This window comes from Balaenoptera ricei, chromosome 12, assembly GCF_028023285.1.
Source record: "Balaenoptera ricei isolate mBalRic1 chromosome 12, mBalRic1.hap2, whole genome shotgun sequence".
Classification (NCBI taxonomy): Eukaryota; Metazoa; Chordata; class Mammalia; order Artiodactyla; family Balaenopteridae; genus Balaenoptera; species Balaenoptera ricei.
In genome coordinates, this window is record NC_082650.1 from 85,816,132 (window position 1) to 85,841,565 (window position 25,434).

At 35.8% G+C, this 25,434-nt stretch overlaps 1 protein-coding gene across 7 annotated transcripts in view; it reads right to left on the reverse strand.

Moving 5' to 3' along the window:
• The window catches only part of RIMS1 (regulating synaptic membrane exocytosis 1), a 472,918-nt gene that overhangs the window by 218,954 nt on the left and 228,530 nt on the right, over positions 1-25,434 (reverse strand). For all 7 annotated transcript variants that reach the window (XM_059941806.1, XM_059941803.1, XM_059941808.1 and 4 more), the window contains one exon: positions 633-973. In XM_059941806.1, the coding sequence (XP_059797789.1) occupies positions 633-973 (341 nt within the window). The remainder of the gene's footprint in view (positions 1-632; positions 974-25,434) is intronic.

Consider the following 25,434-nt stretch of genomic DNA (forward strand, 5'->3'; position numbering starts at 1 on the left):
TATGAAATTTAACCTGGCTAAAAGGCCCAGTGTGACCTGGGCACTCAGACCTTACCAGTCACCTCTTCCCCACTCGCTCCCCCTCTCTGCCACTCACCCTGTAGCCCATAGCATCTTTTGGGTTGTCCCACCGGCCTTGTTCCTTCCGGCCAGGCGCCAGCACCCTTACCTGGAGCACCCTTCCCACCCTTCACCTGGCTCATCTCTAGTCACCTTGAAAGTTCAGCGTAAAAGAAATGTCCTCTAGGAAGGCTTTGCTGATGCACCCACACACCCTCCAGTGGGTCAGTTCCCCACCCTCTTCTCTCAGAGCACACTTTCAACTACAGGACTCACTCAAACAGAAAATAAATGGTCCAAGAGCTGTTCTCAGTTCAGGGTTGGAAGTTAGTAGTGCAGGTGAGTGACTGAGTCAGATGACTTGTTTACATCCGTGCATGAAAGACAAGCTTCTCAGCAAAGGTCTCCTAAGGAAGGATACGTTCTAGACAGAGACAGCCCAGGCCCAATGTTGCCTTCCTCACGGGCCTGAGAAGTACCCCTTCCACATATCCTAGCAGTTAAATTCTTGCAGATGGCTTTGCTCTCCATCTAAGACTTTGCCTTTTGCTTAAGGGCTGATGGCCTCTTACCTGTCTCTGGGAGGCTCACTTCTGGACCTGAAAGAAACCTGCTTCTGCTCAGGCCTCCCGCCTTGCTGCGAGGGCTCGGCCCCCTTGCTCCTGTCGGGCGGCACGCCGTGGGGAACCTGGTCCTGGGAAGAGGCAGCGGCTGTGCTCAGGGGGGTCTGAGACCTAGATCGCTCCTGCAGCCGGGATTTCTTTTCTCTCGGGGCCTCAGAACCAGCGCCTGTAGCTGTATCGCTGAGGGTTCCATCCTGACTTGGCTGCTGAGGGCCGCTTCCGAAGAACCACGCCCCAGATTTGGTTAAGATTTCTTGTTGCTTTCGACACAAATTGCATACCCACATCACCTATTTGAAGAAGAGAGAACGATATAAATTTTCTGTGCTATTTGGAAATTATTTATTTTCATCACACTAAAATATCCCTTAAGGAAGAAAGAATGGCTGTCATCTTTATATTTATCCTTGTACATTTCTCATGAAAATGATCTTTGCACAGGTCACCGTCAAGTATATGAATGCCTGGACTGAGAATTATCTGAAATCATAGAATTCTGGTAACCAGGACAGAGTTTTGCTTGGCATTTATAACACTATGATTCTGAGTTGCATATTACCACATATCCATCACATTTTGAATGACTGACTTTGAAGTTTCATTTAAAATAGCTTAGTAAAAATGGTCTAAGCAGGGTAGTCGATTGATTAGAAAAATGTTGTAGGGCACCATAGAATTTATTTATGTACATAAACCTCAGTGTGTCATAGGATTTAGAGGGATCTATCTTCTCAAAAACCATCCATTATTAAAATCAATATGACAAGATATTCACGTGGAACAAACAAGGAAAGGTAGGCACAAAAGAAAAGGTCAGGCTGTATATTCTCTCTAGTTTACCAGCAACCAACTAACCTCAGCTAGAAGAGCTATTTCGGAGCCATCATTTGGAAACACATCTGCTGATAACTTATAAGATGTTATCACCACTTAAAGTAAATCTGTATAGCTGCTCTCCTCGTGCTGACACTTACAACGAATGTAATAATGGGGACAATCATGGTAACAGAGATAATGAATAATACAATAATAACAGCAACGCCCGCCTCAGTGACTTTTCTCGGATCGCACTTCAGTTTTTCCTTTGCATTTCAGAAACAGCACCTCCGGGAAAGGCTGATTACCAAACTCTAGGTCCTCATTTTCACTAATACTGACTCAGTCAACAATTGTGCAAACATATCACGTAAGGATGAATAAATCCTAGACACATTAAGTGAGAAACAATATAAAAGAGGAAAAGAAGAAGCATTGTTTAGTTGGCAAAAAAGAAGAAAATGTACTACTGAAAACATTCAGATGGATACAAAGAAAACTATCACTTGTTATTGTTTACAAGACAAAATAAAAGCTAAAGTGAGAATAAGAAAAAGACGGAGAAAATATATTTTTAAAAAGGAAAATATTGCAGATGAACTGTTAAGAACTGCTCCCTTCCAAGCAAGAAAATTCAAATGAATTTTGAAAACTAAGACCAGCAGAGATATTTGCTATAAAATGTTTACGATTGATTATGCTTAACTCATTCCTCTACACTTCCTCGGGTTATGAAACGAAGACAACTCGGTCCACAAAAGCAGTTAATTATAGCATCTGCACAATGTATTAGATCACAGACTTCCCATTTAATAAGATGAACAATGCATTGTATACGCCTGTATCAGAATACAGGATCTGTGGAATGGAACTTCAATTTAACATGCTTGCCGAATATGGCTATACTGTGCACAATGTATTAATACCACCATCTCTTAGATGTCATTAATAAGGTCCCTCAGAAGTCCTGATTGATTGAAAGTGGACGTATCAAAGATGGCGATACCCTAGGACCAGAACTTCCATCAACAGTGACACTGAGTCTCCTCCGCCCAGACCCTGGATGGGGACAGGTGATGTGCTTCCTCTTTGGCTGACTCTTTGGTTGACAAGACAGTGATGAGAAGGTCTGAATTCATGGAGTTCAAGGAGATTGGTATGAAACTTTGACTATTTTACAGAAACTAAGTAGACATTAAATTTTTATTTATTACACTAAGAATAAGTAAAATACTACTCATTATCAAATTAAGTCCTTTTCTACAAAAATATTAAAGTGTATTTAGGATAAATATGAATTTCCTTCAAAACCATACAGAACACAACAAAATTTACAATTATTACAAAAGTTCCAAAATGGAATTAAGCTGAATAAAGAGGCAGAAAAAAGCAGAAAATATGCACATCTGCATATTTTCTAGAAAGTTATCACAATCTTAGCTTGATTGTTTCACATTTTTAAGTGCTATAAAAATGGATCAATAGAAAGTAATTGCCAGATTTTTGCAGGTTCCATGTTTTGAATATGTTACAAGTTTTGAATATGTGCTACAGGATTGATAAAAGCAAGCAAAATATAGTTATTATTTATTTTAATAAGTTAAAATTACAATTAAATTGTAATTAAATTAAATTAAATTTTAGTTAAATTTTACAATTCACTTGATTTCATTTTTAATTTATTCAAAAGGTTACAATTAGTAGTTAAGTAGAAGCAGCTGTTTTAATTAATACATTTAATATTATTCATTCTTTTAAATCTGTGATATTTCATGAATTTTGGTAGAATTTTAACACTTAGGAAAACTATTGTTTAATTCCAAATTTTCCTATGTATTATTTTTTTGTGCACCGTAATATTTTTAGATTTGTATTTAAAAATTAATTATAAGTGTGCTCAACCTATCTGCCAATTTGAAAGCAAAATTAACTGTAAAAAAGTTAAAATATTTTTATTGAAATACTATCTCCCACTATCCATTATTAGTCATATAAATTAGTCTTGCCACAAAGTTTACAAATGAAAAAGAAATTGCTTATATGAGATGTAAAAAAATATATGAGATTACAATAGAATATTAGTCATACCTTTCAACACATTTCGTATCAAACATTGCAGACATGTATAAAAATGAGCTAATTCGTTGCTGAGAAACAACACAGTTATGTGTGTGAGATAGGTTTCCACTGTCTCATAGTAGATGAGATAGTGGAAAATAGTTGATGACAGAGGAGATGAAAATGAGTGAGTTCTCTTTGGTGCTTGTTTTGATGTGTGTGTGTGTGTGTGTGTGTGTCTGTGTGAGTGTGTGTGTGTGTGTGTGTATGTCTGTGTGTGTGTGTGTGTGTTTCTCCTAGTCTTTTGTTATTGTTGTTGCTATTTCATAGGTTTATTTTTTCCTTTTGGAATTTTATTAAATACATAATACGGATTTCTGAAATATAAAATATGATATAAATTGCTTCTTTTTAAAGAGTAAAGCACCCCAATCCCACTGTCCCACTATTAAGATTTCAGTTTAGTTTTTCTATGCAAATTTAAAACAAATTCCACTGTAACTTGGCATTCTATTTACTCACTTAATATTACAGCATAAATATTTCTATGGATTCTAAATGTTTCTAAAACATTTTAATATTACAAAATATTCTATAGACACTGTATACTATTAGTCTAACCCTTAAACTGCTTACATTCTTTCACATTAATACAGCACTCTGCAGTAAAAAAGTGTTGATCAAACTGTTTTCCTATTTAAAGTCATTTATTTTTTAGGATGTATCAGAAAAATCAAATTACTGGGTAAAATTTTAGAGTGCTTTTAAGGTTCTTCTGCTACAAGCACTATACAATAGTTTAGGATTCTTTGTCTATTTTGCAAAATAGCCTCCCAAAAGGGTTTTGACAAATTGTAACCAAAAACCTGACAATATCAGCTCTGGATTTTAAGATCTGATGATTTAATAATGCCCCCAGACCGTGTACTCTCACTCTCATCAATGTTTCAGATTTAAGATAACATTATGAGATCTCACCTAAATAATAGCCAAAAGGCATCTAAGAAAGTCATAACTGTCCATTCAAAAACACCTCCACATAAGCACATACAAGCACACCCTAAGAAGTCCCAATCAACCTTTCTAATGCCTTGTTTTTGTCTTTGTGCCTTTTCCCCCCTATGGATAGTTAATAAATCATTAAAAACAAATACAAAACCTAGAGCATTAAAGAGAAAGGCCAAGATAAATGTGAAGGAGAACTGATTTTGGAAAAGTAAGAGATAATTCCAAGAATAGAAAAGAAAACTTAAAATGGTCTCTAATTAGTGTTCAGATACCAGAACAAAAAGAGCTCTTGAAAAACAATACTAAGATTGTCAACAACAAAAAACGAATTTCAAAGAAGGAATTTATTAAAAAGTCCAGAGATAAAAAAATATGAGACAAAGTCCAGCTAGTTCCAAAAGGAGAGAACAGAACATAGCAGAGAATGAATTTTGCAAAAATAATAGGAGGCAAATTCCCAGAGTGGAAAAAGTCACTGCATTTTAACAAAAAGAACGGAAAAAGAAACCACAAAGAGACAACATTGCTATAAAATTTCAATACACCAAAGATAAAGAGAAGATCCTAAAAGCTTCCAGAAAGAAAAAGTCAGATCCCTTTCAACTAGAATAGATCAGATTTCTCATCAGCAATATTGAATGTTTGAAGACAGGGAGAAATACCTTCAATGTTTTTGGGGAAAACATTGGAGCCTGCAATTCTATAGATAAGCAATTCATCAATCAAGTGTAAAAGCAATAAGCAGTATTTTCAGCATTTGGAAGAACTTGGAAAATTTACCACTCACATAGCCTTCCTTAGCAAAACAAAGTCTTCCAAGAAAGAGGAGGAAATGGGATCTAAGAGCAAATGGTCGTTTGCAGAAAGAGCAGTTAAGGGAAGTCCCAGCATGAACAGCCCCTTCTGGAAGCTTAAAAAGAATCTTGGAGCAATAGTGCTTTGTGACCACCTAGAGGGGTGGGATAGGGAGGGTGGGAGGGAGATGCAAGAGGGAGGAGATATGGGGATATATGCATATGTATAGCTGATTCACTTTGTTATACAGCAGAAACTAACACACCATTGTAAAGCAATTATACTCCAATAAAGATGTTAAAAAAAACAAAACAAAACTTGGAGCAAGAGGATGAGGCTCCTGGAATGGGGATTTCAGGAGTGAGAATAAAATATCTGAGAAAACAACAGCAACCGCAACAAAGGACCTCATGGAATGCACAGTGTAGTTTACATAAAGAAACTTAGCTGGCTAAAAGAAGAACCCATTTGCATCTGAAGGTAGGAACACTCTTCACCAAGTGGAACAATGTATTGCCCCCTAGAATATCATGCATAATCTAAGCCCACCACTCAGCTCTATGGTGGATAAGAACTGTATTATTTCAAGTTGCAGATGTGCCTGGTGGAGGAAATGAACTAATGATTAGGTGGAAGGACAGAGGGGTGTCTAAATGAACCTTATCCTCTGTCACAGCAAAAGTATACGGCTGGGAGCAGCGTTTACTAGCCCTGAACTTAGATGCTCAGTTGTACTTTGTCTCTCATGAATAGACTTGCAGTTGGGAAAGAATATACTTGCAGAGGATTCTTATTTTTGATATTGATATAATGCTTTCTTCTTTTTATTTCATTTTTATCCACATATACATAGTCACATAGACAGGTATATGCGGTTTGATGTCTAGTGGTATATTTACCTCTCAACTATACTCATAATATATGATTAAAAGTAGACTGGCATACCATGATCATTTACTGCCATTTATTGATAATTTTATCCCTTCTGTTCATTTCAATTTTACTAATGAGAATGAACGTTTTTCCCAGTGTTTTCCAGATGTTCATTAGGATATTAACTGCCCCAGCCTTTTGCGTGTTTATCAATTAAATTAATACTATTTTCCTACCCGTTTTAATTGATTTAACTCTTTGAGAGAAAGAGTTTTCATATTGTTACTTGTCATTTCAATTATTTTTCTCTTTGTCAATAAAATGGTTTTTCATTTTTTACAGTCTAATCTATTGTGCTCTTCCTTGGTAATTCTTCTCTTGTACTTTAGCCCAGAAAATGCTTTGATAAATATTTGCTTTTATTTTTATTGACTATTTATATGGTTGAACATTTTACAATTAACTCCTTGGTCCCTCAGAATTTACTCTGATATGTGACAAGAGATAGGGATCTAAAGTGGTTTTTTTTTTCCCTCATAGCTAACTATCTCAACATGATTTACTGGATAATCCTTCGTCACATGGCAGACCTTCAAAGAAGACTATGTGTCTAGAGTTAAACAGCACAGGTTCTAATCTCAGATCCACCACTTATTTGCTATTTACTCAGGCCCCCTCCCTGAATCAGTGCCGTCATCAGTAAACTGAGGATACTAACAGCTCCTAACTCACTGAGATGTTTTGGGCATTAATGACATAATTTATCTGAATTGGTCAGCACAGAGCCTGACAGAGAGTAAGTGCTTATGAGGCACTAATAACATGATAATGCCTAATTATTACTAATAACTAATCATTACCATCATCATCACTTTACTAATCATACATATAAAATCTTTTAGGGGCTTTCAGCTGCATACAAAGCCAGCGAGATAAATTTTGTTCCTACAGAGATACAGACGTATAAATGTGAATGTAATTCAACCACATCAGCTGCATTACATTATACAGTTCCTACACCTTGAGATGCTTTCACACAGGCTGTCTGATGGTGTGTCTCTCATTGCTCTTGTCTGTGTAAAAGTCAAACATTTTTCTTATCTTGATTCTGTGTAGGTCACAGCATGTCACTGAACACTGAACACGATGAAAAGAACAGAACTGGGGGTGGACTGTCCCACCTTCCTGCTCTGGTAATGAGGAAGTCACACCATCTCTCTATGTTTCAGTTCACTCATTCGTAAAATAGGGAAAATAATAGTAATGTCGATTTCACAGGCTCTGTCAGGATTAAGTGAGTGAGAGAATATATGCAACCATGTTTAGCACACAGAAAGCACTCAGTACATATACAAAAACTCACTGAAGACATGTCTTCAATTAAATTAAATTATTCTTTATTTTCTGTATGAAGTGCCATACTCTGCACAGATTTCTGATTTAAACAAATATTTCTGTTATGTGCTAGGCATTGTTCTAGGCTCTGGGGATATATCAGTGAACAAAATGACAAAATTCTTGCCTGTGGAGTTTATGTTCCAGTGAAGAAAACAGACAAAAACAGAACAAAATAGTAAATATACGAGGCGTGCTGGATAGTGAGAAGTGCTGTGGAAAAAATAAGAACAGGCATTCTGTGTGTCAGTGAGTGGGGTTCACCTTCAAACTGGCTGGTCAGGGAACATTTCACTGAGAGAGGGTATCTGAGTATGTCAGGCTGTAAGAACAGCAAGTGAAGAAGATTTTGAAGACGGGTATGCCTGCTGGTTTCAAGGAACAGCTGGGGCCGAGGCAGTGAGGTTGGGGTGGTGTTGTGGGTTCAGAAAGCAACAGGGGTCAGACTGAGTAGGTCTTTGTGAGTCACCGCAAAGACTTTCACTTTCACGATGAGAGTGATGGAAGCTCTTGGAAGGTTTTTTTTTTTAAGTAGAGGGAAGGATTGATTGATTGATTGATTGATTGATTGATTGATTGATTGATTTACTCTTGGAAGGTTTTGAGCAGAGAAACGACCTAACATGTTTTATGCTTTAATATGATCCTTCTAGCCACTGTGTTGAGAATTAAATGCAGGAGCTCAGTTGCAGAATCTTTTTGAATTGAATTCTAATACTGCTCTTTTTGCTCTCTTTAGGCTCATCTTTGCCAGATATGTTTTCTAACCCCTGTAGTTTATCTTTTTGTGTCATTTTGTTGGCGGTGCATCTCTTCATATACAGCCCAGGACCGAGTTGTATTTATTTATCTAGTCTTTGTGTTTCAGTAGCATCCAAACATGCACTATCTTTATTTTCTATGTCCTGACTCATATTTTTTTCTGGCATTCAGTAACTTTATTGACATTTAATAAATTGTGGCAATTATTATTGTTGTAACCTTAATTTAAGGAGCAGAAACTTATCTGTTGTTCGCAAGGAAAGTATCGAGGTACTATGCGTGAGAATTCACAAGTAAGTTCAAATTTATTGTTTCTAGTGACAGAAAGTGTATAAAGTCTCATAAAATATTCTACTGTGAGTAAAATGACACCTATTTTAGATATTACCTGGTCAATAGATAGCTGGTATTATGGAAATTCACAGGTAATATTAAAGTACTTTTTATTTCATTGGTTTATAACACTATATGTTTTGTGTGTACAGTATTAAATTTTGACTTCTGTATACATGACTGCATGCTCACCACCAAGGATTTAGTGTCCATGTGTCACCATAGAATTGACCCCCTAACCCCCTTTCCCTCTGGTAACCAATACTTGTTCTCTGTACCTTTGGGCTTCTTTTTGTTTGGTTTGTTCATTTATTTTGTTTGTTTCTTTGATTTATATTGCACTTGTGAGTGAAATCATATGTTATTTGTCTTTCTTCATCTTACTTATTTCACTTAGCATAATGCCTTCAAGGTCAATCCGTGTAGTCATGAATGGCAAAATTTCATCTTTTTAAATGAATGAGGAATATTCTATTCTATGTACTCAAAACACATCTCCTTTATACATTCTTCTGTTGACAGGCACTTAGATTTTTTCCATATCTTGACTATTGTAAATAATGCTATGATGAACATCAGGGTGCCTGTATTTTTTCAAATTAGTGTTTTGTTTTGTAATCTTAGAATAAATGCTCAGAAGTGGAATAGCTGGATCATGTAGTAGTTCTAGTCTTAATTTTGGGGGGAAACCTCTATACTGTTCTCCACAGTGGCTGCACCAATTTACATTCTTACCAGCAATGCATAAGGGTTCCCTTTTCTCCACATCCTTTGATCTCTTTTTTGACCCAGTAGTTGTTCAGTAGCATGTTGTTTAGTTTGCACATTTCTGTGATTTTCCAGCTTTCTTCTTGTAGCTGACTGCTAGTTTCATAACTTTGTGATAAGAAAAGATTCTGGATATAATTTCAATCTTCTTAAATTTATTGGGACTTGTTTTGTGTCCCAAAATATGCTCTATCCTTAAGAATGCTCCTTGTGTGCATGAAAGGAATGTGTATTCTGTTGCATTTGGATGGAATGTTCTGTATAAATCTATGAAGTTCATCCTGTCTAATGTTTCATTTTAGGCCTCTGTCTCCTTGTTAACTTTCTATCTGGATGATCTATCCGTTGAGGTAATGGTGATCCTATACTAGGTGCCTATATACTAATCATAGTTATGTCTTCTTGATGAAATGTCCCCTTGATCCTTATGTAATGTCCATCTTTGTCTCTAGTTACATTTTTTTGGCTTGAAGACTGTCTTCTCTGGTATAAGTATGTCTACCTCCACTTTCTTTTGGCTGCCATTTGCTTAGCATATCATCTTTCATCCATTCTCTTTGAGCTTACGTTTGTCTTTAGAGCTATAGTTCGATCTTGTTTTTTAATCCATCCAGCCACTCTGTGCCTTCTGACTGGTGAATTCAATCCATTTATATTTAAGGTGATTATGAAATGAGAACTTAGTATTGCCATTTTTTCTTTCCCTTTCTGTTTGCTCTATATCTCCATTGATTCTTTTTCCTTCTGTTTTTGTCTGCCATTTTAATTTGGTGATTTTCTATGATTTTTTTCAGTTTCCCCTTTTTTAGTGTTTTCTCTCTCTGCTCTGGATTTATGTTTTGTGGTTACCATGAGATTTCTATAAAACATCTCATAGATAAAGTCGTCCTTTTTCTACTGATAGCATCTCATTTTCATTTGCCTATATGGATCTCATCCTTTTTTTCTTCCCCTTTTATGTTTTTGTTGTCTCAAAGTATCCCATTTATGTTGTAAGTTTGTTACCAAATTGAAGTAGCTATAATTATATTTATCGCTTTTTTCCCTTTAAACTTTATGCTATAATTAATTGCTTAACAACATATTCTGATACAGAGTTGTAATTTTCTGATTTTGTCTGTCGATTTATCACCTTACTCAAAGTTTTGTATACTTTTGCTTTTTCCTTTCGGGTAGAAGAACTCCTTCCAACATCTCTTGTAAAGCACGTCTAGTGGTGATGAACTCCCTCAGCTTTTGTTTGTCTGGGAAAGCCTTTATTTCTCCTTCATAAGGGTACCTTTATGAAGGGTAACTTTCCTGGATAGAGTATTCTTGGCTGACAGTTTTTATCTTTCAGTATTTTGAGAATGTCATTCCACTCTGTCTTGGCCTATAGAGTTTCTGTTGAGAAATCTGCTGTAGCCTAAGGGCAGCTTTCTTTGTAGGTGACGATCATTTTTTCCCTGGCTGTTTTAAAATTCTTTCTTTGTCATTGACTTTCAATAGTTTTAATATAATGTGCCTTGGAAAAGGTCTTTTCGCATTGAGATAATTAGTTGTTCTCTTAGATTCATGGACTTGTATATCCAGTTCCTTCCCCTGGTTTGGGAAGTTCTTAGCTATTATTTCTTTAAGTAAACTCTCTGCTCCTGTCTTTCTTTATTCTCCTTCTGGGATACCCATTATCCTAATGTTGCACTTCCTAATAGAGTTGGATAGTCTTGCAGAATTTCTCCTTTTTTTAAAATCTTAATTCTCTTTCCTCTTCTACACATATCATTTCTAGATTTCAATCTTTCAGCTCGCTAATTCTTCCATCTGGTCTGCTCTATTTCCAATGCTTTTAATGCATTCTTTATCTCCTTTATTGAGGTCTTCAGCTCCCAAACTTCTGTTTGGTTCTTTTTTAGAGTTTCAATCTCTTTGGTAAAGTATTCTTTCTGTTTGTGAATTTTATCCCTAAACCCATGGAGCTGCCTGAGTTCTTGCTCTTCTGCATCTCTTCCTCCAACGGGCTCCATGAGAGATCACAACTCCTTTAACAAAATATTTTTGAAGCTTATACAATAAATGGGTATTTGTTTAATAAGTTATATTCATGCCTCCTAGATTAATACAGTATTTGCATTATAAAACATGCAAAATATAGATTTAAATGAATGAGATAAAATATAATAGAATTTGAATTTTATATTGTACCCAAATAAAATTAGAAAACACTAACAAAAATTCTGGGAATAGCCTAGTTTTGGAAATTAAGCAACACGTATCTAAATATGCGAAGGTCAAAGAATAAAACACAACAGAAATTAAAATGTGCTTTTTGATCTGAATGATAATAAAATACAACTTATTAAAATTTCTGAGACGTGGCTAAAGTACTTTTTAGAAAATTATAGCTTTAAACACTCCATTCCAAAAGAAACAATTATAAAATCAATGATCTAAGTTTTCACATTAAAACAGACAAAATTAATAAAATTAATTAACAAGAATAATGAAATATAGAATAAAGAAGAAAACAATAGAGTTTAGAGTGGAAATCAGTTAAATATAAAATTTAAAACTCCATAAAACCCAGATAAGATCAATGAAATCAGAAACTGGGTTATGATATCTCTTATATGTGGAATCTTTAAAAAAAAAATGATACAAATGAACTTATTCACAAAACAGAAACAGACTCACAGACTTAGAGAATGAACTTATAGTTACCAGGGGGGAAGGGTGAGGGCAAGGGATAGAGTGGGAGTTTGGGATTAACATGTACACACTGCTATATTTAAAACAGATAGCCAACAAGGACCTACTGTATAGCACTGGGAACTCTGCTCAATAATCTGTAATAATCTAAATGGGAAAAGAATTTGAAAAATAGTAGAAAAAATTTTAAAAATAAATTTAAAAATTAAATTAAATTAAATTAAAGAAAAGAAAAGCTGTAACATTCATTTCAGGGACCAGCTTCTATTTCAAATGTGTTTAAATGGAGAGCTATGCATTTAAAATGTGGACTATTTTCATGTAAGGGAAACAAAATAAATTGCACTGAGACCCACTTAAACACTTAAAAAAAAAATAAAAGAAACTGGCTTTTTGGAGGGACTAATAAAATTGATGAACATCCCACTTGACTGATTAAGAAAAATAACAGAAAATAGAATTACCAAAAGATGGGACAGCACCACAGATCCTAGACTCATTAAAAAGATAAACAAGGGAATATTATGAACAACTTTATGCCAATAAATTAATTAACATGGATTAGAGAAATTCCATTAAAATTCAAACTACCAAAACTGACACAGGAAGAAATAGAAAACATCAATTGCCCCATAACTAATAAAGAGGTTGAATTCATAATTAAAAGACAATGTACAATGAAAATGTCAAAACCAGATATCTTTACTGGAAAATTCTTTTAAACATATTTAAAGATATCAAAATGATATCAATATAACATGGACTTTTTTTTACTAACAAAGAGGAAGATTGACCACTTCCATTTCTGAACTCCTTTTATCAGATCAGCTTAGCCTTGAAGCTAAATTCCCGATACAAGAAAACCTTCCTGTAGGAAAATAAAGTTAAAAACCATTATCCCTCAAAAACATAGAAGCAAAAAGATTTAAGAAAAAGTTTATCAAATATACAGGAAACCTACCACTAACAGTACATTTATTGTGAAAGTCAAATGTTTTCTACCTAAGATCGAGAGCAAAGCAAGGATTTCTGTTCTCAACACCACTATTAACCATTGTAATAGAGATCATAGCAAATACAATAGGGCAAAAAGAAATAAAATATAAATTTTGGAAAGGAAAAAGTAAACATATCCTTATGTACAGAGGTCATAATAGTATATATAGGAATTCCTAAAGAATCTACAAAACATTGCTGGAACTAATATCTTGTAGCAGAACACAAATTCAATATACAAAAATAAATTTTAATCCTTAAGCATAAATTTAGCAACTATATGCGTAAAAGCTCTGCAATAAAATTTATAAAACATTGTCGAGAAAAAATTTTTGAAGACTGCTGTGGACTGGACTGTGTCCTCACCCTCCCCACCCCATTCATATGTTGTAGTCCTAACCCCTAACATGACTGTATGTGAAGATAGGGGCCTGTAAGAATGAGATCGTGGGGGTGGGACTCTGATCCAAAAAGACTAGGATTAATGTCCATATAAGAAGAAAGAGATGAGAGCTTTCCCCCCTGCTCCTGCCTGTGGAAGAACAGAGGGAAGACCAGGTGGGGATACAGAAAGAAAGTGGTTGTCTCAAAGCCAGGATGAGAGCTTTCACCAGACCCTGACCCTGCTGACACCTTACCCTTGGACTTCTCAGCCTCATGATAAATAAATGTCTGTTGCTTAAGCCACCCAGTCTACGGTAGTTTGTTATGATAGTTCAAGCAGACTAATAAATGGAGACATATATCACATTTAATGATTGGAAAACTCTGCCTTGTTAAGATGCTATTTCTCCCAAATAAGAAGCATGAGTGGGAGACCAGAGGTAAGCAGAGAGAAGTTTGGGTGTTTTTTTCCTCCAGTAGTTTGGACAGTGACTTTATCCCTCTATAGGTCCCCTTGGATGGCCCCTCATTATACTGCCCTCCCAGGATCGAATAGCACCATTTCTTCCCCAACTCTTCTAGACCTAGATGTGTTCATGGCTTTCCAGCTTCAAACCAGCTCAGTCTCTGATTGGATGAAAGCAATCTGCCTCTACCCTTACTTCCTGGAAGAAGCAAAAGTACTTGATTTTGATGTAGTATAACATCACAAAAACCTCAAATTACATCGTAAATTTTTCATGAAAAGTCTAAAGCATTCATCCAAAAATTACTACATATACCAGGAGGCAACACCACATGAAGAGAGACAGAAAGAGATGAAGACAGAGAGACAAGGGCAGGTAGAGAGAAAGAGGAAGGAGGAGAGAGAAACACGTAATGGAAACAGACCCGCAGGAGATCCAAATACTGGAGTTATAAGACAGATATTCCAATATGGTGTTTAATATGTTCAGTAAGTTAGATGACAAGACGAAGAATCTAAACAGAGAACCAGAAACTATACAAGAAGCAAATGAAAATTCTAGAACTGAAAAAGAGTGAATTTAAATAATTAAGAACTCAGTAGATTGGTATCCTTTCAAATTAGAAAAAATAGAAAATAGGATTAGTGAACTCAAATTAGGATAAAATATGCAGGCTGATGTAGGGAGAAGAAAAAATATTGAATTATAAAATAAAGATGATCATAAGAGAGATATGAACCATGGTAAGAAGGTTTAGCATGTGTGTAATTGGAGTCCTAGAAGGAGAGAATATAAAGTATGGAGCAGAAGCAATCCTTGAGGCCATGATTTTCCAAAACTAGCTGCTATGGACCGAATGGCTGTGTTCCCTCTATATTCATATGTTGAAGCCCTAATCCCTAATGTGATTGTATTTGGAGGTGGGTACCTTGATTTTGAACTTCCCAGTCTCCAGACTGTGAGAAATGAATGGCTGTTGTTTAAGCAACCCTGTCCATGGTATTTTGTTATAACAGCCAGAATTGACTAAGACACCAATGAAAGACATAATGCCACAGAGTCAAGAACTGCTGCAAACCCTAAGCAGAATAAAGACAAAGAAAACAACACCTAAGTACATCAGAATACAACTATAGAAAACCAAAGACAAACTTTTTTAAACAGCCAGAGAAAAAAAGAAACATTATTTTCAAAGGAGAAACCATAAGATTGATAACTGACCTCTCAACAGAAGAGTCAGAAGACAGTACAGTTATATTTTGGTGACGAAGGAAAACAAATGCCAAATGGAATTCTATAAAAGTGGAAAATGTCCTTTAAAAATTAAGCCATTCTTCTTTTTTCTTTTATATTCTTTTTTTTTTTTTTTGGCCCGCTGCAGGAAGGAGGGATCTTAGTTCCCCGACCAGGGATTGAACCCATGCCCCCTGCAGTGGAAGTGTGCAGTTCTAACCACTGGACTACCAGAGAATTCCCCAAAATAAAGCCATTCTAATTCTAATAAAATGTGAATGTGTTACCAGCTGAAGCACAGAAAAGGAAATACTAAGGAGAGGTTTTTAGAAGGAGAAGTATACCAGATGGAAACCAAAATACAGGAAAGAATGGAGAGCAACAATTGGTAAATCTAAATAAATATTTATGGCAAGCAAGAATCATTTAAAATATTTATCTTAAAATAACTCTCAATAATAGCATAAATGTGGAGGCGATATATTACATTAATGTGGTATAAGGTACTTGTATTTTCCAGGAAGTGGTAAATATATTAATAAACATTAAGCATTAATAATATAATAATAAGACTTTGTGGATAACAAATAAAAGAATGGCAAAAGAATGTATTACTAACAAGCTAATGGAAGAATAGAAAGCTAAATACAATTAATTCAAAAGTAGGTAATAATGGGGTAAATAGAAAATACAAAGGAAGAGGGTAAAGTTAACAGTACCACAACATAGAATGTAAACAAATTAATGTTCCAGTTGAAAGAAGAAAATCATCAGACTGGATTTTGTAAACAACCTAACCCAACTATTTGCTAGTTAGAAGAGATATTCCTTGAATATAAGGATACAGACAGATTAAATGAAGAGAAAGTAAAAGAATTTCATGCAAACACTGACCAGGAGAGAGCTAGTGTCATTATACTAATACCAGACAAAGTAGACTTGATGTAAGAAATCTTACTATAGATAAAAAGGCACATTTCATTATAGTAAAAGATTAATCCATCCAAAGACACTAATCTCTAATTTTATATGTATTAGCAATATAGTCTCAACATATGAAGCATAACTTGACTAATGAAGAAAAATAGGCAAATCTCAAGTATAATGAGAGAAATAAACACATCTCTAAGTAACTGACAGAACACGCAGAATAAAAATCAGCAAGGGTATAAAGAGTTGAACAAAATTTGACCTCACCAATACATACAAGCAGAAGTGTGCTCATTAACTGCAGAACCACAAATGTGCAAATGCGTAGGTCTAAAAATGCTCTATATACTTGATGCAATCTTCTCCCCAGCACACAAAAAAATCCCACCAAGTTTTTCTGGAAATGCATAAGGTGATTCTAAAATTATTGTAGAATGCTAAAGGTCAAGAACAACCAAGAAAATCATGAAGAAGAAAAATTTCAGATTTAGACTCTTCTTACTCCATTATCCCAAATATCAGGTGACTGCTTTTTTTAAAGCATCAGTGTCATCAGGCCAATTGCACAGTTATTTCTTTATTATTTAGGCAGATGATTCTTATCTATTAAAAAAGTTAGTATAAAATGCCTATAGTGCAAGCCCTGACAACTGTTTTTAAATTTTTTACAATGAAAATGCCCGACTTAAGCTTTGATTACTGAGGCATCCACTTCAAAAATGGCAGTCTCAAATAAACACTTAGCCAGGCACAACACAAGATAAAAGAGCCAGGCCACCTCCTCCAGGTAAGACTCCTTTGTTTTAGAGATCTTGGTTGATTTGATACCTGACCATTTGGGACCCTTGTTTTTTATCCTCCCATGCTTCAAGTTCCTCCTCTTTTGTTTTAAATTCACCAATAAAGAGCGGCTAGTGAAACCCTACACCCCCAGCCCCAATAAAATCAGAACCCCAGGCCGAGCTCTCTTGCCGTCTACCTGTCTACCTGAGACCATGCTGTGTGGTCCCAGGTGTGCCATATAATTTCCAGGACCTGTAAGTAATAAACCTTGTTTTTCTGTTTCCTGATGGTTATTGCTGAGGGCGTCTTGCAGTCATAATAAGAACCACAAGGGCCAGTCCAGCCACCACACTGGGTATGGATTGGCTGAGACAGGCAAACAGCAATTCCTGTAAAAGATTCACAGTCACCATGTGTTTTGGACTTTCCGGTAGTCTTATATTCATGTACTTTAATTATTTCAATAAATGTAGATTAATAAAATGTTAATTACAAGTAGACAAATGATTATGCATTTGTAAGAATTTTCACATTAGCCAACTGACCAGTTTCTTTTTGCCTTAACTTTACATTTTTGCATTCATATGACTCTCTAGCTTTGTCGTCTCTATTAAACTGCAGCTCCTTGAAAGCCGGGTCTTTTTTCTATTCTTTTCATCCTATTGGGCAACCGTCATACACTCTAGGCATAACTGATGCTCAGTCAATTTCTGTTGAATTGTTTGCTTCCTTTTCATTCTACAAAGTTGTACAATCAATACATCCATCCAGAGGTCAGTTGTCCATAAGCACAGCAACATGCTGCTGCTTCGAGGGGGTCAAAAACTTCAAGCAAAAGCAAAAGAGAAAGATTCTGCTTTTTGTAAAAATGTGTAACTCTTTCCACGTGTAATTATCCTCCCAGCTTGCAAATTTATAGCTGTTATAAAAATATATATGTGTATATATATATCTTTCTTTCCAGGAATCAGGCAGTCTGCCAAGCAGAGAAAATTCATCTCCCTGAACAGCAGAGATGTTATAAATCACTTGTATAATCACTTGCATATTCAAGCTTATAATTAATTCTGGGCCTTCATTAGGTGAGAGTTATGTTCTCAACAGTGCTTCCTGCTGCATCTTTTATACCTACTGTTGCATGCAAATAAATTCTGTCCCCTTTATGCCTTGTATGTTTAGAAATTTGATCATTTTGAAATTACAAAAAAAAAGTTTCTGTAGCATTACAACCACCTGTACAAGCGAACACGAAAGTGCAACTGCTTAAAGCATTATATTTTCCAAAATAATGCATTTAAGGAGATAGCATCACAGATTGGCAGGACCCAGCTATAATCCTCAGTAACCTCATCACATAATAATATGACGTCAAAATGATCGTCACATCATATTAAACAACAGGTCCATCCCATTAGGTCTGCCTCTTCTACCCTCCTCAGGATCTTTCCTAGGGCTCCTCTAGAACCTTCTCTTTCAGGGCAGCAAATACACAAACCCAGTTTTGTTTGACTGCAGGTGTGTTGTTGCTGGTTTTGTCTGATTGGTTATATAACAGAATAAGTTTGGTTTTGTGACATAATTTTTTATAATAAATGTGTAAGTTATTTATTTCAGTATTTTTAGAGCTAATAGAGACTAGAAAGTGGTCATGTAAAAATTTCACTTATGTTTTAGTGTATCTTGTAGTGAGAGCCCGAAGCTATTGTGGTTCTTGGAAACCTAGGGATTTATTAAAGTCTTGAGGTACAGTTCTTTCAAATGTCAAAAGTCAGCTCTATCCTGAGGAGAAATGTCCTTAATGGCTGCTTGAGAAATCAATATATATCCTGATCAAGGTCTAGAATTTCAAGATGAAAAAAAAAAAAAAAATCAAGTCCCACTCCCTTATTTTGCTAATGAGGAAATTGACTCAGAGTGGCTGTGAATTGCTTAAGTTCTCACAATGCAATTAGTTAGGAGTTTGTGTTTTTGAGGGGGGAGTCCTTATATATCCCTTGCTTCCTAATTTAAGGTTCCCCAGTGCCAGCAATTCCACAAATGCTGTGATAATAACAACATACAACCAACAAGTGCACTCCTGCACACACACACATGCACACACACAGGCTGAACCCATGTACAAGTCCCGTCCATATCCCTGTCCTTTGAAGTAAAAGGCTGTTGCTTTAGTCTCCCAGTCCTCCCCTGAGTCTCTAAGCCTGGCTCAGGAGTTACTGATTAGGAATGTGAAGATGTAGAAACAAAGAATAACTCTTGAGCTGGAAAACTGGTAAGTGCTATAAAAATGTTTGGTAAACAAATTAAATGTGGGGTTTAAAAATGACCATTTCACATCCAACTCATGCTGTCTTCCCTTAAGTAAAAAGGCCTGTTTTATACATAAAGTCATATTATTACATGGGAAAGAGGGTAGGGAGTGGAGAGAGAGGGATTGTGATGCTCTTCTTGGCTCCAGAAGAGGGTATTAGAGGCAACAAACACATACATATTGCAGTGCCGAGGATTAGCATCTGATACAAGGAAGAATTTATTGACAATGAGAGATGTCAAATATAGCACAGATCACCAGGATGGCATGTTTTTCTTCCCCATTTAGCACAGTTTCAGCTGCTAATCTGAGCAGATTGTGATGAAGTTCAGAGAAAATCAGAAAACCTCACGATCCCTTCTCTGTAATTTTTAAACTCTGATACCACTTCTTTCAAGGTTTATCCTGATTCAGCCGACTACTTTTTCAATTAAAGTAGGATATATGTCTTTCCACCTTTACGTTCATTCAAACATGCTAGACCAGAATGATTGTCAACTGTATTTATTACAGTCACCAAGGTCAACCTGAACCGAATATAACAATAATTCTGACCGTCATTATTAGATTGCAAAACCTTGGGAAGCAGAAAAGGGTCTCGGAGGGCAACAGTATAATCTGGACCCTGTGGCCCATCACTGTAGACCAGCCGTCCTTAATTTGAGGGCAAGAGCCATGCATGGAAGCCTGAGAAATAGAATGGAACGAAAACAAAAATTCAGACTTAGGAGAAGACATGTGAATAGTAATGAGCAAACACAGAGAACAGAGAATTACCTCCTATTTCTGTCTGCTTCAATTTCTGCAAACTAAAGTTGAGACATTACAATGCTTGTAAACTGAACAATTCTGGCTATGCTAGCTTGAGAAATTTCTATGCAATAAAATATATTTGTCATTAGTGAGGGCATGGGGGTCAAATATTCTTTAAAAGTTTTCTCATAAATGTGAGAAAATCTTCATGCCTCAGCTTCCAAGGTTTCATTATCTCACATCCTGACATGTGATTAGAATAGGAGGCATCTCCTTTAGAGCTATCATCTCAAACTCCTTCTCTACCCAGGAAAGAGGTCAATAGACGTACACTCTTCCTTGTTAATTCTTGGACAGAGTGAAATCAGCTCCTTTTCTGGAATTCAGGACCATTGCTGCATTGGTGAGAAGTCATTCTGAGTTATTAACCTTTGTAAAAATGTACTTGGCTTTAAAGTAAACCATCTTATTAATGAGCAACTACTTGAATAACACTTAATGGAGACACAGTGCATAGTTGTAAAATGAAATGTTTTTTGTTGTGTCTTAGCTAATGATTTGCAGCTTCAGGAATGTCAGCTGCTGCAGGAGAAGACATCAGGCAGGCATGAATTTGTCCCCGGAAGATTGTCCCCAGATCACATTTACTCTTTTTTTAAAAAAAATATTTTATTGAAGCATAGTTGACTTACAATGATGTGCTAATTTCTGTTGTACAGCAAAGTGATTCTCTTTCATATTCTTTTCCACTATGGTTTATTACAGGACATTGAATGTAGTTCTCTGTGCTATACAGTAGGACCTTGTTTGACCATTCTATATATAATAGTTAGCTCACATTTAGTTATATCTGACTTTTTCTTTCTTCACTTTCCCCATCCTTTTTCTCACTCTTTTCAGGATCCATGCATAATGTTATCCTTTAATTGCCAATCTGTGGATGGCTCAGAGTTCACATTCAAGTAATAGGACCTTATCCAGTGATGTGTCATGTATTGCTGAAGTGTCACACTTCCAGCAGAAAAGATGTAGAACTGTGATCATGTAGAAGAGGCATTTACTGCAATAAGGAATTAGTTATGTCCCTCTGTCATATTCTGGAGCCTTCCTCTGATCAAAATGGGGTTTGATCTTCACAGGCAGCCCTGAGTATCAGCTGAGCATCCACAGAGCTTAATGGGAAGAAGGCAAGGTCCTGGGATCATCACCAAGGTTTCAATGTAATGCCTTGCTCCCCCTGCCCCCTAGAGTCATAATCCAAGTCCACGGAAGCTGTGAAGCTCTGCACACACATCTGCAACCCATTGTCTCTTGACACCATCCCTCCCCCACAGTCTCTAAAACTGGCCACTCTTCCCAAACACCAGGGCCATATGGTGGAGACTTTCTTGACCCAGTATTTTGCTCTGGAATCCCGTTAGGATTCCAGTTTCCATGGAACAATTAAAACTGAATTTTCCCCCAAACTCTGCACTTAAACAATTCCCTACTTTGATATGGTCTATTCATTGAAAGAGAAATAGGACCAACTCCACATCCCAGTTTTTCTAAATTGTCTTCCTTCCTCTGAAAAACCACTGCTGACCAGAAATTGTGTATCTTTCTGCTCATTGGTTTGAGATAAACATATTCAAGAGCATTTTATGACTAGTCTACATGTTAGAAACAAATTGAAACAGCTTTCAATAAGAAAAGAAAAAAAGCAAAGAAAAACATAGCATACTAAGTCACCACTGACACTGTTTTCTGAACATAAGTTTATCTACTGCATACCAACCTATCATAAATAACAGACCCATGGTCACCAAAGAACTTGAAAAAGTAGGTTGCTTCAACTATTATATATAGGATGGATAGACAACAGAGTCCTACTGTATAGCACAGGGAACTATATTCAATATCTTGGGATAAACCATAATGGAAAAAGAATATGAAAAGTGTGTATGCATGTATAACTGAGTCGCTTTTCTGTACAGCAGAAATTAACACATTGTAAATCAATTTTACTTCAATAAAATTTAAAAAATAGCTTGCTTCATAAAACTGTATCATGGAGAAAGCTGTTTGCATAAATTCTCCTATTTCTAATAAATTAACATTGACCTAGGTTTCACCACATACTTCAAGTACTAGGTGATTTATGATCCCCTCCTAACTCCATATGTATTATTGCTGGTGGCCCTGTTTACCAAAAAAGTCATCTACTTTCAAGGTTTTATAAAGTTTCTATAAGTGTTCTCCTGCTATTTATTTCACACCTGCTAACATAATCCTTCCTTTATGATGCTCTGTTTAGTTACCTTGGAAATGATATCTTAGCGGAGCAGAAACACCTGTCATTGCAAGATGATTCCTGCTTAATTTTAAGCTGGAGTTAACCTCATTTCTGTACACATAATGGAAAAGTGTGACGATGCAGACTTCACACTGACAGAAGTCTGCAACTACTCGTTAAAAAATATGTTTTCCTTATTATTGTATATGATTCTGGGAGTAAGTTCTGATGGATTTTAGAAATAAATACCAATGGTTATCCACTTTTCTCACTAAATGGAAAGATGTCATACTACAGAGGAGGAATTTACTGTCTAACCTGTTAAAAGACATACTGATTATTTCGAATGTTCTACTTTCTGTCAGAATATCATTTTAAAATGATAACAAAATACCTCATATTTTGATCCAAGGAGTAAAGAAGGTGTTCTCATTTAAACTGGTACAGTGGGGGAATAAAAATAGTCTTTGGGGTTAGGTAAACCCGATTTCATGCTCTTTGAAATACAGTACCTCAATTTACATTTATAGACTTAAGTTTCCTCCTCTGTAAATTGAGGACAGTAATACTCAACTTGCTAAATTTGGGGTGGGTGCTAGAAAAGAGAATTTCTGTAACGTGCCTAGCACAGTGCTTGATATTTAGAAGGAGGCTGAATTAAGTTAATTGCCTCTCACAAACTCAGTTTACAAAGTTTAAGACAGTGATCTTTTGTGAAACATCTTAAAAATTTAAAAGACCCACTAACAACTAAGTGAAAGGCAGAATTTCACTTTTAATGATTGCTTAAAAAGCATGACATAAAGCATTTTATCAAAATAATGCAAAGTATAAGTATTTTAGTACCAGAATGTGAGAACTTGAAGGAAGTTTATAGGTCACCTAAGTCAACACCCAACACTTCCCAGGAAAGGGAACTACACTTAGATCACTTGCTCATAGCAACGCATTGGGTTCACAGCTCAACTGAGGTGAGAACAGACCACTTTAATCAAAGTCTAGTGATTTATCACTTTCATCACCACCCTCCTTTATGCCAGCAGTACTCTAAGCTCTAGGCACATCAAATTCTGAAATATATATTTTTAAAGTATAACACCAAGAATCCTTATCCTTAAATGTCTACTGAAAAATCTAGAATGTCAGTCTTTACTCTGCCATGGGTTATTTAAATTGTGTGGTAAAGTTTAAGTAACTTGATAAAATGTCAAAATGTGAGGAAAAATCAATCGGGACCCTCTTTCAGCCCCTCCGTTTGAAGGGAATTTGTATTCTTTTGAATACTAAGTGTGCTGGTCATCATTAAATACTATCATTTTTTGAGAAAATGTAACTTTCTAGTGATATTTTTGCCACAAAATGCGGCCTCTAATTTACCAAGTGTAACAAGTATGGTTTCTAAGACTGACTAACCATTTGACTTAGATACACATAGCTTGAAAGTATATTTAAACCTTTTTTTGGAGGGGGGGATTGGGAATCATTAATAGCATAAAAGTCCCACAGGAGCTGAGGGCCACCATGCACAGGTGACCTGCTCTACATCGCTGGCCTGGGGAGGGGATAGCACTTCACTCACATCATTCCTGGCCTGTGTCTCTTAGACGGTATCACTGGCTCAGAGAATCATTATCCAAACTCCATAATTGTGTTGTTTGATGACAACTTTATACCTGTTTCAAATAGTTTATTAAACTCATTCTGAAAACATTACTGAGAAATTTTCTACTCCTAGAGACTGTGCAGAATGATCTATCAATATGGTGTTGGCAGTATTGGAATTCACATAACCTATATGGGGAAAGAATCTGAAAAACATAGTTGTATATGTATAACTGAATCACATTGCTGTACACCTGAAACTAACACAACATTGTTAATCAACTATACTTCAATTAGAAAAAGAATACTGGAATTTGCACCAAGCCCCAAATACAAGATATTTGTAATCTACTGCTCAGCGATTGGGAAAATTAGTAGATTACTGTTTTTTTCTGCCATTTCCAGTGAACATCACCACTGTAAGGAAAGATTCCTCCCTTCTAGACTTGTTCCCAACTTTCTTTTCTCACCCCAAAACCCTTGGGAAGAGTATTCACTTTTACTGAAAGGTATACTTTTTCATCTACATGACAGTAAGAAAACAAGTTCATGCAAGTTTTACTTTATTTATTATATAAATGTTGATGTCTCAAGAATGGAGATACACATACGAACTACGATGGTTATTTAATCTTTGATAACAGGAAAGAAGATGGGAAATGCAACTCTAGATGACTTAATTCCTGGTCTGAACTTCTCTGGTCTGTGAGAGGTCTGATAACACACACATAACAGGGGTCTGCCTTCTTGCTGGAGAAATGAAGGTGCCTTTTCTCATAAGATCAAACAAAATAAAAATAACCATCATAAGGAACTTAAGACATTAAGTTTTAAGTATAATATTCACACCAGGGGGAAATATTAAAGCATAATATGTAATACTACGTAATAGGGATATTGCCTCTTCCCAGTGCTCTGTAACTTCTGCCAGACAAAATAATAAAGTATTCTTTAAAAATTCTAAATGTGCTGAAATACTTTAAGCTGATTAGGTTTCTACATATCCTCACTACCGACTGATCTGTCTCTGTTTAACTGTGTTACCCACATAAATTCTGCTTCTCACTGTGCTACCACCAGGCAGGTAGGACTACACGTAAACTAGAACAATAGTGTTTCCTGTTGGTAATCATAAATTTAAAGATAGTGATGTAAAGAGGAGAAAAATCTTTTTTTTAAGAAGAAAGGTTGATAGTTTAAATGATTTTTTTAAGCCAAAAGGTCACATTAAAAGAAATCATTATTGTTTATTATAGATCACTGATTAGAACAGTTTGCTAAACCAGTAGAGCTCCACTTAGTCTGAAATCACATGTCTGTAAGAATGAGGAACATTTTCCCTCTAGCATAAAAAGAAGGGAAGCTGTCCGCAGACTGCTTGGACCAATGCTGTAGTTACTCCACAAAGTTAAATACAAAGACACTAAGGGAAGCTGTCCCCAGACTGCTTGGACCAATGCTGTAGTTACTCCACAAAGTTAAATACAAAGACGCTAACTTGCTGTTTTCTTCATGACTATTCATGTA